General features: G+C 44.9%; 1 protein-coding gene across 1 annotated transcript in view; it reads right to left on the bottom strand.

The window, feature by feature from the left end:
* LOC137376716 (follicle-stimulating hormone receptor-like) overlaps positions 1 to 15,458 on the bottom strand; it is a 214,329-nt gene that overhangs the window by 25,653 nt on the left and 173,218 nt on the right. Inside the window, exons 5-6 of the mRNA XM_068045690.1 lie at positions 9,352 to 9,423; positions 4,639 to 4,716 (exon numbers count right to left, since the gene is read on the bottom strand). Coding sequence (XP_067901791.1) covers positions 4,639 to 4,716; positions 9,352 to 9,423 — 150 coding nt within the window. The remainder of the gene's footprint in view (positions 1 to 4,638; positions 4,717 to 9,351; positions 9,424 to 15,458) is intronic.

The following is a 15,458-nucleotide window of genomic DNA, read 5'->3' as shown; positions in this document are numbered from 1 at the left end:
CTTCTTCAAGCCTATCTCATGTGACTGTTACATCATGCTTGTACAGCGGGAGGGGTCTCTCTCACTGTTTTCAGTATTAACCCTTTACATCTTCACACTACTGAGGGGAAGACAAAGGGTGGGATATCGAGTGCATGGGGTAGCAAGGGAGGGAAGATGGGAACGTCCAGGGTGTGTAGTGGTTGTTATTGCTGCTGAAGCTGGCTGTGGGCGGCTGTGGGGTTGTGGTTTAATTTGAGTATTACAATCAACAGATGGTCATGAGTGGCCTAAAGGGAGGTCCTGTAGGGCAAATTCAGGGTACTAGCTGGCAGAGGGCACAGTCACAGTCACAGGGGAGCGATTGGATTTCATAGTGGGGAAGGTCGAGACTTAGAGTTGGGTATTCTACAACATCATAGGGAGGGGAATGGGACTCGGCAATAACATTAAAGATGGATTTAAGGAGGATCAAGGGTCAGAGTAAGCATTTGGATGGTAACAGGAGTAGGAACAGGGAAGGAATGGCTTGAATAAATTGATAATGAACAGGCCCATGGTAATGGGGGGTGGTTCAGTGTTAACAGAGGGAAGGTGTGTGGTTACATTGGGTGGGTCAAGGGTGATGGGTGCAAGCTGGAAGGTGGCAGGAGGAAGTTAGAAGGTGGGGAAACTTGCCTTAAATTGTACGTGTACAATTTTCTCAAAAGATAATGCAAACCATGTAGCCACTCAAGGATTGCAAGCCGAGTAGGAGGAGACCAATGATGGTGGATAGGATTTCCTTCTGGGTGCCATTTCAAGGCACATAAAAGTGATCTGATCATTGGTTCAGCTGACTGGTAACAGAAGGCTGAATTGGAATGCTCTGCTCATTTCATTATTTGCAAAATTGCAAAGACATGGGTCTCATATAACCAATTTGTCTCCGACCACAAGAAGAAGAGCAGAGGGAGTGAGTGAGGAGGGCTCTTTTCCCTCTACGGATGGTGCCTGAACGGCAGCAGCAGGCAGAAGAAAAAGGTGAGAATGCTCAGAATGATAACATCAAGCAACGGTATTATCGAAGGCGAGTGCTGGAAGGTCATTGCATCCTCAGGACAAGGATAAATGACCTTCAAATGTCAGAGAGGCAATGCCTTAGGATCTCACGTGAAATGGTCACAGAAATTTGTAGGATCCTGCAGCATGACCTGCAACTGCTTGGCTTTGATGGGAATCCCATGCCAGTTGCTCTCAAGGATACTGCTGCACTCAATTTTTTTTGCTAGAGGTACCTTCCAGGGATCAACAGGCCACATATATGGCATTTCACTGTCTGCAACCCACAGATGCATCTAAGAGGTGGCCAATGTCCTGTTTTATTGTGCCAATGATTTCATCTATTTACATTCAGATGAGCACAGCCAGGCAGCAAGGTTTGTGGCCTTTGATGCTATCGTTGGGTTCCCTAGAGTGCAAGGGCTGATCGACTGCACTCAATTGTCCATTAGAGTTCCCTGGGATCAACCTGCTGCAATCGTCAATCACAAAAGCTTCCACTCTTTGAACGTACAATTGGTTTGTGACCACAGAAGAAGAAGAATGCAGGTTTGCACACGTTTCCCAGGGAGCTGTCATGACTCATACATTTTGAGTGACTCACAGCTGCCAGGAGTTTTTGACGAACCAACCAAAGTGGACAGCTGGATCCTGGGTGACAAGGGTTACCCACTTTGGACATGGTTGATGACTCCAGTGCCGCATCCCCAATGCTGCTCACGCATCTACCAGAGCCATCATTTAACACACCATTGTCATGTTGAAATTGGCAGGCCTTGGTATTGGGCCTTGATGGCTCCATCCTACTGGATGTCTGCCACAATGGTGCTTGAGTATCCCCCATGTACTCGCCTGCTGGAAGTAAGAGGGTTAATGTGTTGCGGGGTGGGGGGGTGGTGGTTGGTGGTGCAGTGGACATGATGCCGCTTACCCTGGGGGTGTCCTGGGAGGAAGGCACTGGGACAACTGGCATGTTCTCGTCCTCCATCTGGGTGCATGATGGCACTGCCTGTCACTTTGAGGGGAAGGAGCACCTGTAGGGAGGTCCAGGCTCCTTGTCCCCCTCTTGCTTAGATTCTGCCGCATGGAGCAAATGGCTACAGCGATGGAGTGCAGGTCAGAGCACATATGTCTCAAGTGCTCAACCAGACTCGCCACGGAGCTCGCTAAACTCTCAAATGAGGAAGCCATACACTCATATGCCTGAGACATGGCAGATTTCATGGCTTGCATGGACTCCTCCATGGCACATGCAAAACCACGCATGACCTGACACATCGCCGACACATTTTCCACATGGCTTTGCTGTACATCCAGCAGACTTCTTGTAGCAACAAACAGAGGATCATCATGAATGTGGGGCTGAGCAGGGGCCTGGTCCTCAGCAGTCCTCCAATTGTCAGGGGACCCGGCTGGCACATGCTCACTCAGCTGCTGGGATGTGTCTGTGTCATGTACACCAGATTGTGATGCAGATTCTAATATTAAACACCCCTCCCACCCCTGTCCGTCGACCGTGTGGATGTATCTGTGCTGGCAGAGATGAAAGAAGAGGCAGGTGACAGTGCACCCCCAGAGGGGCATTGGCATCTTCCTCCCTAGAGAAGGAGTCTTGGGCCTTGTAGTGTTCTGTCACTCGAGTGTGGGCACCTGCAGTGGAGAAACAAATAGAGGCACATTAAAGCATCAGCTGAACATGAGTTCAGACTCTTTCCTTTGGTGTGTACATATGGCTGCAAGATTGAAAATGGCAATTCATCCTTACATCTTGAGGATCCTACCTCGCCATCTACGATGGCTCTGCCTCCTTCCTCTCTTGCTAATTCTGCAGTGTCCTCCTCAGCTGGTGTCAGGATTCTGATGTCTGGGACACCTCTACATGTCTTTTCCCACATTCGCTGTTTGTGGGTGTGTTTATCCTGCAGGAGACAGTGCAGATTTAATGACACAGTGGCGCAGTGGTTAGCACCGCAGCCTCACAGCTCCAGCGACCCGGGTTCAATTCTGGGTACTGCCTGTGTGGAGTTTGCAAGTTCTCCCTGTGTCTGCGTGGGTTTCCTCCGGGTGCTCCGGTTTCCTCCCACATGCCAAAGACTTGCAGGTTGATAGGTAAATTGGCCATTATAAATTGCCCCTAGTATAGGTAGGTGGTAGGGAAATATAGGGACAGGTGGGGATGTGGTAGGAATATGGAATTAATGTAGGATTAGTATAAATGGGTGGTTGATGGTCGGCACAGACACGGTGGGCCGAAGGGCCTGTTTCAGTGCTGTATCTCTAAAAACTAAAAAAAAAACATGTCAAAAGATAGATCACACCTATTGCATACATGCATCAACATCACTCATTCCGGACTGCCTTTCGCATGGCACAGTCAAGCTGCCAGATGTCAACTTTCTGCACAATCATTGTCAACTTTCTGCACAATCATATGGTGTATGGCACCAAGGCTGCACTTGCATTCCACTACATACCTTGTCTGCCCTCTGTCTTAAACACACAGAGTCAGGGAGAAAAACAATGGAATAACTTCAGCAAGTCCACTTACCCTTGCCGATCTGAGCAAGTCATTGATGCGCTTCTGAAACTGAACTCAGGTTCATCAAGTCACCCTACAGTTCGAACCCTCCTCCGTTACCTCCATCCAGGCTGCCTTGGTCAGGTGGGAGGGTCTTCGGAGTCCATCTGCAGGGAAGAGGACCACCTGCCTTTCCCTGATAGCCTGGAGGAGAACCTGCAGGGAGGCTTCACTGAACCGTGGGGCGGGACGCTGCCTGTTGGCTGAAATATTTATAGCTCTTGCTGTAGTCAAAAAGAAAAAAATATGAGGGGAAATGGTGCTGGGTTTGAAAAATTAACAAAGGAAAAAGAAGTTAAAACTAAGTAAACAATTTCATTGCGGTAAATCTGAAGACACTTACGTACCACGAAGGCTGCTGATCCTTGAGGCTTGGACCACAGAATGGTATATAGTCATGGCATTCATGGTGCTTGATAGAGTGATGGCGGTTTCCACAAATGAAAGTCCGTCACTCCCGCATGATCGCACGTGTCTCCTGTGCCCATCGCCACACTGTTGATTTGCATGTAAAATTGCGTATGAAACGGGAAAAATGGCAGAAGCAGAAGTTCTGCCACCTTCCGGTCTCTCCATCAGGAATACTGCGGGACTCATAAAATCCCAGATTCTGTGTCTGCATTGCTGTTTACTGGAATTTTCTTGTAAAATCAAGAAACTTTCATGTGTAGGGTATGAAACAGAGTACCCGGATGCTTCAAAGCAGCAGTGCAGCATTATTTACCACCAGGCCTACTGGAGAGCAATTTATTTCTGACTTAACCTCTCATTTCTCAATGCACCTGAAAAGGCAATGGCTCCATTGCTATGGCCAGTAAAATGATTAATTTGCACACCTTCGCCATGGTGTCAATTTGGGCATCATCCAACAATAATAGCAAAAGTCATTATTAATACTGTTGGCGTCTGCTTTATTCAGAATTACCTTCTGAGGTTAACAAACCTACCAGATGAAGTTTGATTTTTGAGTGCTATTGTGTTGCTCCACTAGTGACGTCATTATCAGCATCTGATTTGTCTAATAGTAGATGTGTACTTACATATTTAATTTTCCAGTGCTTAATCCTTGGAAAGCGTAAGATGGTATAACTTGCATGTTTATGTTGTCTCGAAATTCACTAAAAGAAACATACAACACTACAATTAAGAATGGAGGAAGAGAGTAAACAGGGATCTATTATTAAAGAAGTCTTAACAATGCACTTAGAAAATCATAGTATAATCACACAGCGTCAACATGGTTTTACAAAAGGGAAATTGTGTTTGACAAATTTATTAGAGGTTCTTGTGGATGTAATATTAGGGAATATAAAGGGGAACCGATTTCCAAAAGGTATTCAATAAGGTGCCACACAAAAGGTTAATATGCAAGACATGGAGTTGGGAATAATATATAATGGATGGAGCATTGTTTAACTTACAGGAAGCAGAGAGTAGGGATAATGGGCATTTTCAAGTTGACGGGCTATAATTTGTGGAGTGCCACAAGGATCAGAGCTTGGGCCTCAACTATTTACAATCTATATTAATGACTTAGACGAAAAGACCAAAAGTAATGTAACCCAGTTTGCTGATGATACAAAGCTAGGTGGGAATGTAAGGTATGAGGAGGACACAAAGAAGCTGCAAAGAGATATAGACAGGCTAAGTGAGTGGGCAACAAGATAGCAGATCTTGTGTGGGGAAGTGTAGGATTTTTCATTTTGGTAATAACAGAAAAGCAGAATACTTTTTCAAAAGGCATGAAACTTGTACATGTTGATGTTCAGAGAGACTTGGGTGTACTTGTAAAAGGAACACAGAAAGTTAGCATGAAGGTACAGCAAGCAATGAAGAAGGCAAATGGACTGTTGGTCTTTATTGCAAGGGGATTGGAGTGCAAGAACAAGGAAGTCTTGCTGCAATTATATAGGGCTTTGGTGAGAACACCCCTGGAGGACTGTGCATTGGTTTGATCTCCATACCTAAGGAAAGATAAACATGCCTTAGTGGTGGTACAGCAAAGGTTCGCTGGATTAATTCCTGGGATGAGAGGGTTGTCCTTTGAGAACCTAAGCAAATTGGGCATTCACACTCTGGAATTTTGAAGAAAGAGAGGTGATTTCATTGAAACATACAGGATTCTGAAGAGGCCTGATGGGTTGTTTCCCTGGCTGGGAATCTAGAACACAGGGAGGCACAGTCTCAGGATAAGGGTTGATTATTTAGGACTGAGATGAGGCAAAATTTCTTCCCTTGAAGGGTTGTGAATCTTTGGAATTCTCTACCCCAGAAGGTTGTGAATGTGCCATCATTGAATATATTTAAGGCTGAGATAGACAGATTTTAGGTCTCTCAGGGAATCAAGGGATATGAGGAGTGGGCGGGAAAGTGGAGTTGAAGTCAAGATCAGCCATGATCAAGTTGAATGGCAGAGCAGGCTCAAGGGGCCGTATGGTTTACTCTCGTTCTGATTTCTTCTGCTCTTATGAGTCTACTTTTGTCAGTGTTTAGAGCTTAAATTTTAATTCAGTGCAATGGATGTCTACCTTTCTCTTTATGATGAGGTTTAGAATCTTATCTACACAAGGGTAAGTGATTAAGAAGGGCTTGATCTGAACCAAAAGCTTAACAATTATTGTTAAGGCATCATTTCTTCACAACATCGCAGTTGTTTCTTTAGGTTCCAACACTGACTAACACTTGATTTGTATTCTTCAGTACAAACACATTGCATGCTAATCAAATAAAAAAATGATGTCATTTCTAAGAGGTATTTTATCTCAAAAACATAGCTTTTCATGTTACAAATGAGCTATGTGTGAAATCCTGTCACTTTCTGAATAAACATAAAGCAGAAAACTGCAAATGTTGGAAATCTGAAACAAAAACAGAAAATGCTGGAAACACTCAACGATTCAAGAGAGAAAAGATAAGTTAACATTGCAAATGAGGATTGGCAAGGATTTTCCATCATTTCTTGTGGAGGAATTGCAGGATATTGTGGAAATCTATTGGTAGGTATTGTGTTACTGAACCTGTTTGTTAAATTGTAATAGAGTCAGCCTTTTTCCTTATGGCTTCTGGGGCTTTCCATTTGGTGGTAAACATTCCGATGGGCATGCGCAACGAGTACATGTCATCCAACTGTGCACTGCCAGCCACAATTTTTCACAATGGTTAGAAAATCACAAGGTGAGAGTGCAGAGGTTGTAACACATGCTCCCAGTGAATGCCGAGAAACAGTACATGGAAAGTTTTACCTTCGACACCTATGAATCCCTAAACTTGCATATGCAGACACGCTTCCTCTCCCTCACCTACCATTTCATAAAAGCCCTCCACATCCCATCCACATTCGGTTTATGCTGGCACTTTTATTCCTCTCCCCTATAAGTCAAAACTGTAGCATTCTCCTCCTTCCATCATTTCATGCTGACATTTCCCCTTCAGTTCATGTTGGCACACGTCACCCTCAGTTCATGCTGGTGCTTTCGCTTTCCTGGTGCTCCTCTGTCCCCTTTAGTTTAATTTGGCATCCTTCACCCTATCTCCCTTACTCCCTTCAGTTAATGCCAACATCCTCCCATTTCTTCTCCACTTGTTTCATGGTGGCACATTTTAACCACACCTACATCTCAGTTCCCACCGATGCTTTCCTTCATCTTGCAGTGTCGCTCCCCACTCCTACCTCCTGTTGCTCAGAAGAATGATGCAGTTGGCAATTCATGTGATAGCTGTGCAAGATGACTGTCGATGTCACAGAACTATCGATGAGAATGTCGGTTCACAGCAGCATTTATTTTTAGGCCACAGCGGAAGGTTCAAGCAAGAGGAACAGTGAGGGGTGGAGCGAGGAGCACGCCAGGAAATTAGAAGTGGACATGAAGGCATACATTGCATATGCCTGACTCAGCCCTTGTGCACTGACACAATGGCTGAGGGGTGTAAGCAAGCATTGTTCCAGAGCAGGAGGGACTCATGATTGCTGAGAGACTGGAAGATAAATGCATAACAGAGGGTGTCGGCAGATGCACCTTGGCAGTGGCGCAAATGACTAAAACGTTTTCAGTTCTAGGTCAAACAGACCACCAAGTCCACACACCATTGTGCTCATCTGAACAGGCCCCCAGAAAGGATGATGCAGCCAGAAACAGAAGCATTTAGCTCCTGGTTAGAACTGAACACTCTTGATATAAATCTCTGATGGATGTGTCTAATCCATTTAAAAAGGAAATCCTCAGTTCATTGGTAAGCTGGTACACTTCACAGAAGCATGAAATTTCACAGAGGGAAGGGAAAATCTGAGAGAACAGAGTGCATGCAGAGTTACATGCATCTACTCTATCTGCATCTTTATGGTTCCATTCATCACCAGGAGAGAGAGTATTTGTAGTGGAAATCAAAGGAGATTCATGGAAATGAATAGACTTCATATAAGAATAGAGAGACATGTTGAACACTGGGCAACAGGTGTCAATTTAAGGGCAAATACAGTGCTCCTGCATTTGCAGTATAATGGGCACACAAAGGAAGAATGGTTCAGAGAGCCAGGGCGAGGAAGCTGCTGCCCTGCCCTCCAACCTGTGTTCCCTTCATGCATGGCTCACCACTGGGCACACTAAATATACCTCTTGGAGTGTGCATGACAGTAGCTGAACAGCACACATTTTCCTGTTCCTGCCCATGGGAAACATGATTCCTCTAGGTCTAGTGAATGAAAGAATATCAGTTAGGGAGGATAGAATCACTGAATAGTACTGCACAGAAAGAGGCCATTCAGCCCATCGAGTCTGCAGTGGCTCTTTCGAAGAGCAATGCAGTTAGTTTCATATCCCTACTTTCCCCAAAGTCCTGTTCATTTTTTTTATATTTAGCAATGAGAGGTAGTAGTGGGTGAGGATGGGGAGGGAAGCCATTAAGCACACTGGGGAGATAGGCTTCAATAGCACCAGAGGAGTCCACACCAATAAGGGAGGCCTCATTTAAATGAACAGATGGGAAATCAGATGGGCTCTTCTCTCTGCCCACTTTTCCAGTATTCACTGTATCCAGACAATCCAATAACCCCTACAGATCAAGCATGTGAAGGCATCGAGAGATATGCAAACAGCAGAATTAAAGATAGGTGAATTTTTAAAACAGGTTTTATTCTATATGATTTACACAGCCTGCAAGATCAACTTACTCAGCAAGACAAGTGTTCTGTTTATAGAGTAAATGCTATTTTCTCATTAATGACCTTTGACACTAGTAGTGTAAATATTGCACCATGTACATAATTTCATACTCACAATAAATATTAAAATATGAGAGAGCAAACAAAATTGAAAGATTTCAAAGTTATTTGGGCAGTTTAAATTAAAATTAATATGATTCTGAGCTGTGTACCAAATATTTGATGCCTTTTTTGATGAATGCTTACATGTCCAGTTGGATAGTTGCTGTAATTAGAGGTTCCATAACAGATGAGACTCGAGGCTTCCTGTTTTAGAACTGCTGCAGACAATACTATACCTATTTCTGTATAAGTTGGTTCAAAATTACATTGAAATTCAGCTACAAATCATATTTTTAGACACAGATTCTTAAAAGATAGAGAACTTGTCTGGAATTAGTACCCACAGGCCTGAGAGTCAACAAAACATGCATTGATTTATTTGTAAATGATCAGTATCGGAACTAGAAAACAGAATAGAAAATCAACCAAGGAAGCAAGAGCAACTAATTTAATCATTCTTCTTAATGTAACAGGCTCAGATCAAAGGACTTACAGAAGGAAAAAGTCTTCAGAATGTATGTTTGTGATATCAGGGAAGAACCTTATGCCAGTGTTTGTAATAGTCCTGTGGAGATGAGGAAACACGTAAGTAACATGGTAGTCAAGCATGCATTGTACAACAAGATATTTATGACTTAATTAGCAATAGGCTGCATCATAAATTATTTAGTAGAAGCCTAGTGTCTTTCATTGGAGTTTTGGGAAAGGAATAGTGTGTAATTACATGCTGATTCTGAACTGCAGATAGGCAGACAGAGCTGATTAAAGCACAAGACAATAGTTTAACTAACATGGTGGCACACGAGTCTTTCGCAGATTGTTCCAAATCTGGGTGGCAACACTGAAATTTAAAATGTAATCAAACTCTAAAGGACTTTACTATGGATTTGTGCCAGCTCACCAGTGCATCGGATGAGTAGATGTTCATTAACTTACTCTGTGTTTCAATCTTATTGGTCCTGAAAATCTACAGGATATTGGTGGAACCCACTAGAGAATAACAAGAGTCCACTTATAATGGACTTGCCCTATTTCTGGGATTATCCAAGCTGTCTTGTCCTTACAAATGCCCCCATAAAAGGAATTCCTGCTTCCTCAGCTCACTTAGGACCCAGTTTAGTACAGGAACGCTGCCATGCCTAATGAGATTCCGAAGTCTACATAAAGGCCGAAGAGAGCCTGGGCACTCCTACTGATAGGCAGTCTGGCTGCATGGGGCAAGCCGGTATTGACAATACTCCTGCTGTACCAGTCCTGTACCAGTCCACACCATGCATATGATGTATCTTCCCACTGACCCCGCAATCTACAATGGGGTCAGTGCTGGAAAACGCTGACAAGTGTGATCCAAGCAAAATGTTTCAATAGATATAGTTTTTAGGGCTAAAGGGATCAAGGGATACAGGGAGAAATCGGGAACAGGGTACTGAGTTTGGATGGTCAGCCATGATCGTATTGAATGGCACTGCAGGCTTGAAGGGCCAAATAGCCTACTCCTGCCCCAATTTTTCTATGTTTCTATGACCACCAGAAACCATCCCATGGATTTTCAATACCATTTCACTTTATTGAGTTCCAAATTCTTACCTTTCTTTTCATATTGCATAAAAAAGGCAACCCAAAAAAATTACTGTCTGAATGCACCAGTCACCGAGGATATAATGAAAATGCTAATTACTTTTACAGGATGTAATCCTACTGGAAATTATGGTAAAATTTTCTGCTGGAACAAGATTGCAAGTGGGATATTTGGGATAACTAAGTGTATTTTTAGCAGCTTTTTACAGGCTTTCTTTGATTGTGGTAATATGATTCATGTATTTGATAATACTGCCATCAAATTTTATTAAAAGTTTTATCTAACAATAATCAGTGTTACCAAGTATAGTTTTGGAATGAGCGGCATGTGCTAGATGTTGGTTGAGGACTCAAAGTGATGTAACAGGCAACAATGGGCTGAATTTTGCCAAGAGCCCTGAGGTCCTGCAGCCGGGACCGGAAGCAGGAGTTGCACCTACTCAGGTGGGGGGCGTGCTGGAGAACGCAATTCAGTGACAGCCGGCCAATTAACTGCCTGGAGGCAGAGGAGCCGTCCACTCAGGTGGCGCGGGTGACGTGAGATCATGCTGCTGGGAGTGCTGGCACCATATTTAAAGGGCTGCCAGCACTTTGACAATTCCATCCACCCACAAAGGCAGCACAGTGAATCCCTGAAGATGAAGGCAGCACAAGAAATGGCATAAGGAAGATCCAAGGTGGCCCCAAGGTTCAGTGATACCTCCCTGAAGGTTCTCCTCCAGGCTGCACAAGCAATGCAGGGGGTCCTCTTCCCCTGGGATGGGAGAAGGAGACCGGCCTGCCAGAAGAAGCAAGTGTGGATGGAGATTACATCATTCTTCCGTACCCTCCACCAGTGCAAATACTCTCATAGAGTCATAGAGTTATACAGCACAGAAACAGTCCCTTCGGCCCATCGTGTCTGTGCTGGCCATCAAGCACCCAACTATTCTAATCCCATTTTCCAGCACTTATAGAGTCATAGAGTCATAGAGTCGGTGCGTATCTGTTCATGAGTAGATTTGGAGTCACAACATGGTGAGCACACCACAGACGGGTCCGAGCAATTGATGGAGGCTGCAACAGCCGAGGCCACAGAAATTCGGAGGGCTGTGGGAGGCCAGGGCCAAGCTGCCTCTGGCTGACCACATGACTCTGGTGTCATCAGCAATGCGACAGTGCTGGAGCGGCAGCGCGAGGTGCAGGAACATCTGGCACAGCTTCCAGAGGCTATGCACACTCTGGCAGGGTGATGGAGGAGTCCATCTAGTCTATGAGTGCCTCCTTATCTCTGGTGTATGTGCGCTTGGCTTCGTCCATCGAGAAACTGGTAACCCCCATGGAGAGTCAAATGCAACAGACCACTCAGCGGATGCTGGAGATGCCAGCAGACCTGTAAGTCATCGCCTCCTCCATGAGCTTTGTGGAGCAATGGCTGGGCAAAAGGGAGCGTGAGATGCCTGACTCACCAGCAGCTCCTCAACCGCTTCAGATAAGCAGGGAATTACAAGTGTGCCTTAAAAAGGCAGAGGAGTGGGAGCCTAATGCATCTTGGGGCTCCTTTCAGGTCACTCCTGGCATGGGTAGTGGCTCCTTAGCCCCTCTGTCAGTGACACAAGTACTTCAAGTATCTGCGACGACAGAGATGGCTCCTGCACTTGTGCTCCATGATATCCTCATTGTTCAAAGCTTCTCCCCTCTGTAACACTAGATTGTGCAGCATACAGCACACCATCACAGTACGCAAGACCCTTGCTGGGGCATACTGAAGGCTCCACTGGATCAATCTAGGCATCGGAACCGTATCTTCAGAACGTCTGTAGCCTGCTCAATGGTTGCTCGGATTGTCCTGTGGAAGGTATCTCTCCTCTGCATCAGTGCTTGGGTTCCTCACAGGTGTCAGTGGACATGTTTTCAGTGAGTAGCCATTGTCACCCTGTATCCATCTTTGAAGGCACATGGGAGGCTCGAAAAAGTCTGGCACCTGGGACTGTCTTAGTATGTATGCATCGTGGCTGCTTCCCTGGAACCATGCACACACCTGCAGGAACTCCTTGCAATGGTCAAAGACCAGTTGCATATTGAATGAGTGGAAGCCCTTCCCGTTAATGAAGGCTGCTGACCTATCCGTGATGGCCACTTGCTTGCAAGTAGCTGATGACACCCTGCACCTGGGGGAACACAGTGATGGCCGCAAACCTTATGGCCCTCTCAGCTTGACTGTCCGGATTGGTACAGAAGCACATGTACTGGCTGGCAGTCTTGAAGACGGCATTGGAGACCAACTTGATGCAGCGATAATCCACATACTGGGAGATCCCACACATATCTCCAGTGGATCCCTAGAATGATCCTGAGGCATAGAAATTCAGCCCACAGTGACCTTCAGCACCACAGCCATTGGGTGGCCACCACATCCCATGGTATTCAGCTTGTCCTCCATCATGACACACAGTTCTGTGATGACCTCCCTGGAGAGGCACAGTCTTGGCAGCGACACGGCTACTCTGAAATTTTCTGGAAACTGAGCCTATGAGGGTAGACCCTCTCTGGTGGGAAACAAGAAGCTGGTTACGTGCACAAGAAGCTGGTTACGTGCCCCTCTCCACCCTCCTCCTGTGTTCCCTCTCCTGGTGGCCCTCAGGTTGCTGCTGCTGGCCCACTGCCTATGGCTGCTACTCTCTCCCTCTCTGAAGCTCCTCCTCACTGGAGGTCTCAAAGTCTGGGTGAATGGGACCCATGGCAGTTGGCAGCACTCACTTTCCAGGGCCTTTCACCCCCAAAACCCCCACCACCCCCACTCTATTCACACTACTGCCACTTCCAAAATGGCACTCAAGTGGTATGCCCTCACTGTGCTGGCACGTTTGTCCCTGCTCCTGACTGCTAATGCCCATGCTGTTCCACCCTCCCTACCAAGCCATGCTAGCGTTCCAAATGTCTGCAGCCAGCACTGACCTCCCACTAATCCACTGCCTGCTTATACTTGGCAAGGTTCTGAAGCCCCGTGGCTCCTGTGCATTCTTTGTAAAATTCAAATTCCCTGGTAAAATTACAGTTAGTTGCCTGTTAATGATCTTCCCACCACCTCTGAGCGTGAGATCCACCCACCATGCTGACTACCCTTTAGAATATTCAGTTGCGATGTAAGGACGTCAGGCTTCCCGCCTGATGTCTTTTGTCATGATATTACCAACTCCGCCGCCTTCCAGCCCGTTGCCATAGGGCTGGTAATATTCAGCCCAATATTTCGATACAACAAAATAGCAAATGTCTATTAACTGAATATTTACTCAAATTTGAGCTCCTCAAAATATATGTGTATGTTAGGCATATTAAAGACGCATCTGAAAATAATGCTCCCATACCTGTAATTGCACTTTTTGAAATGTTATAATCAATATCGTCAGTATCAGTAAAATGTCACACTATTACCATTTTCTGATTCTGGATGAGTTTTCTTTACTTCGAAATTCTTATTTTTCACCAAAAACTTTTCCCCCTTCATTGAAGGGTGAATCCAGAGAAAGCTAATTGTTGTAAAGGATTACTTACAGCTCGAAAGGCGAACATCTTTCATGGTCAGACACATTTTTCTATGTCATTGAATCGATGGCCAAGAATAGCCTTTCTTAGCAGTTATGGGAGTTGAACATTTTTCATTCTGCAGGAACTGAATTAATTTCCCCAAGCAGACATCCATTGAGGTGCAACTTTGCACTTTCCCTGGTGTTACAACTTCAGCAATAGCTGTAGCACTGCTGAGGCTACTGACTTGACAACCCTCTGAATGGCTGGCTGCACCTGGGGGCAGGTTGCCATCCTTAATTGAACGGCGGCCCTGGCAGTGGCCTCTTAATTGGCTGTCGCCAGCAATAAGCTGCTCCAGGTCCCACTGCTGGCCGAAGCAGGGTATGGCCCAGAGGCGGGACTTTTGCTGCCTCAACAAAATTCAACCCTCTGTTTCTCTCTCTCCAGATGCTGTCTGATCTGCTGAATATTTCCAGCATTTTTGTATATTAGACATTATTTAATCTTCTCAGAATTCTATATTCTGTGGAATCAAAATTTGGCACCATATGCCTTCTCTAGTGGCAAAAACATCTGACAGGAAACATGATGAAAGGTCACAGTCCTGTAGCGTTAACTCTGCTTCTCTCTCCACAAATGCTGCCTGACCTGCTGAGTATTTCCAGCACTTTCTGTTTTTATTTCAGCTTTCCAGCATCTGCAGTACTTTATTTTTATTTTATGACAGGAAACATATTCTTCCTACATTATCCATCAGATTAGAGTTCCTGTGATAGACCTCCAGCTTAGGATCATTTGTTCCCTTAATTGAAGTCAAAAGTTTGCCTCATTCCAACCATTTACTTAGACCATTCATAAGGATATTTTTATGATGAATTGATCCAAAAGGGCTCTCAAAGAAGTATTTTCCTACATTCCCTGTCATTTTGTTAGTCTTTCATTGAATCTTGTCTTACTGAATGTCTTACTAGACAGATACATGAATGGGCAGGAAGTAAAGAGATACAGACCCTTAGAAATTAGGCGACATGTTTAGATAGAGGATCTGGATCGGCGCAGGCTTGGAGGGCCGAAGGGCCTGTTCCTGTGCTGTAATTTTCTTTGTTCTTTGTTCTTTGAATAGTTCCTGCCACTTCTAGCACAGGTTCTCCACAGCTAAGAAAGACTCCTTTCTTCCAGATCAGAATATCCTACATGATCATTTTTATGATCTCAAAAATTAAGACTTTCAGGGATATTGTCTTCCTTAATTTGAGACGAGAACGTTCTCCACTGACTCTTGAAAGCAATTTATGAGCTTACTATGTTTTTACTAATGTATAATCTGCAAGTTCCCACTTGGCCATCCTTTTGTGTTACATTTCCCAGTGAATAGGTTTTCCAAGCATCTTCACAACTCCTTCATTTGAAAGTTTGCTTCTGTCCTGAAGATACTTTGTCCTGGATGTTTAGGCTCCTGGCGCTTTTTCTCTTCGTGACTCAGAGCTCTGACTTAGCGATCTGCCAGCGAGC

Source organism: Heterodontus francisci, chromosome 13 (assembly GCF_036365525.1).
Source record: "Heterodontus francisci isolate sHetFra1 chromosome 13, sHetFra1.hap1, whole genome shotgun sequence".
Taxonomy (NCBI): Eukaryota; Metazoa; Chordata; class Chondrichthyes; order Heterodontiformes; family Heterodontidae; genus Heterodontus; species Heterodontus francisci.
The sequence above is the reverse complement of the archived record's forward strand: the minus strand, read 5'-3'. Positions and strand labels throughout refer to the sequence as shown.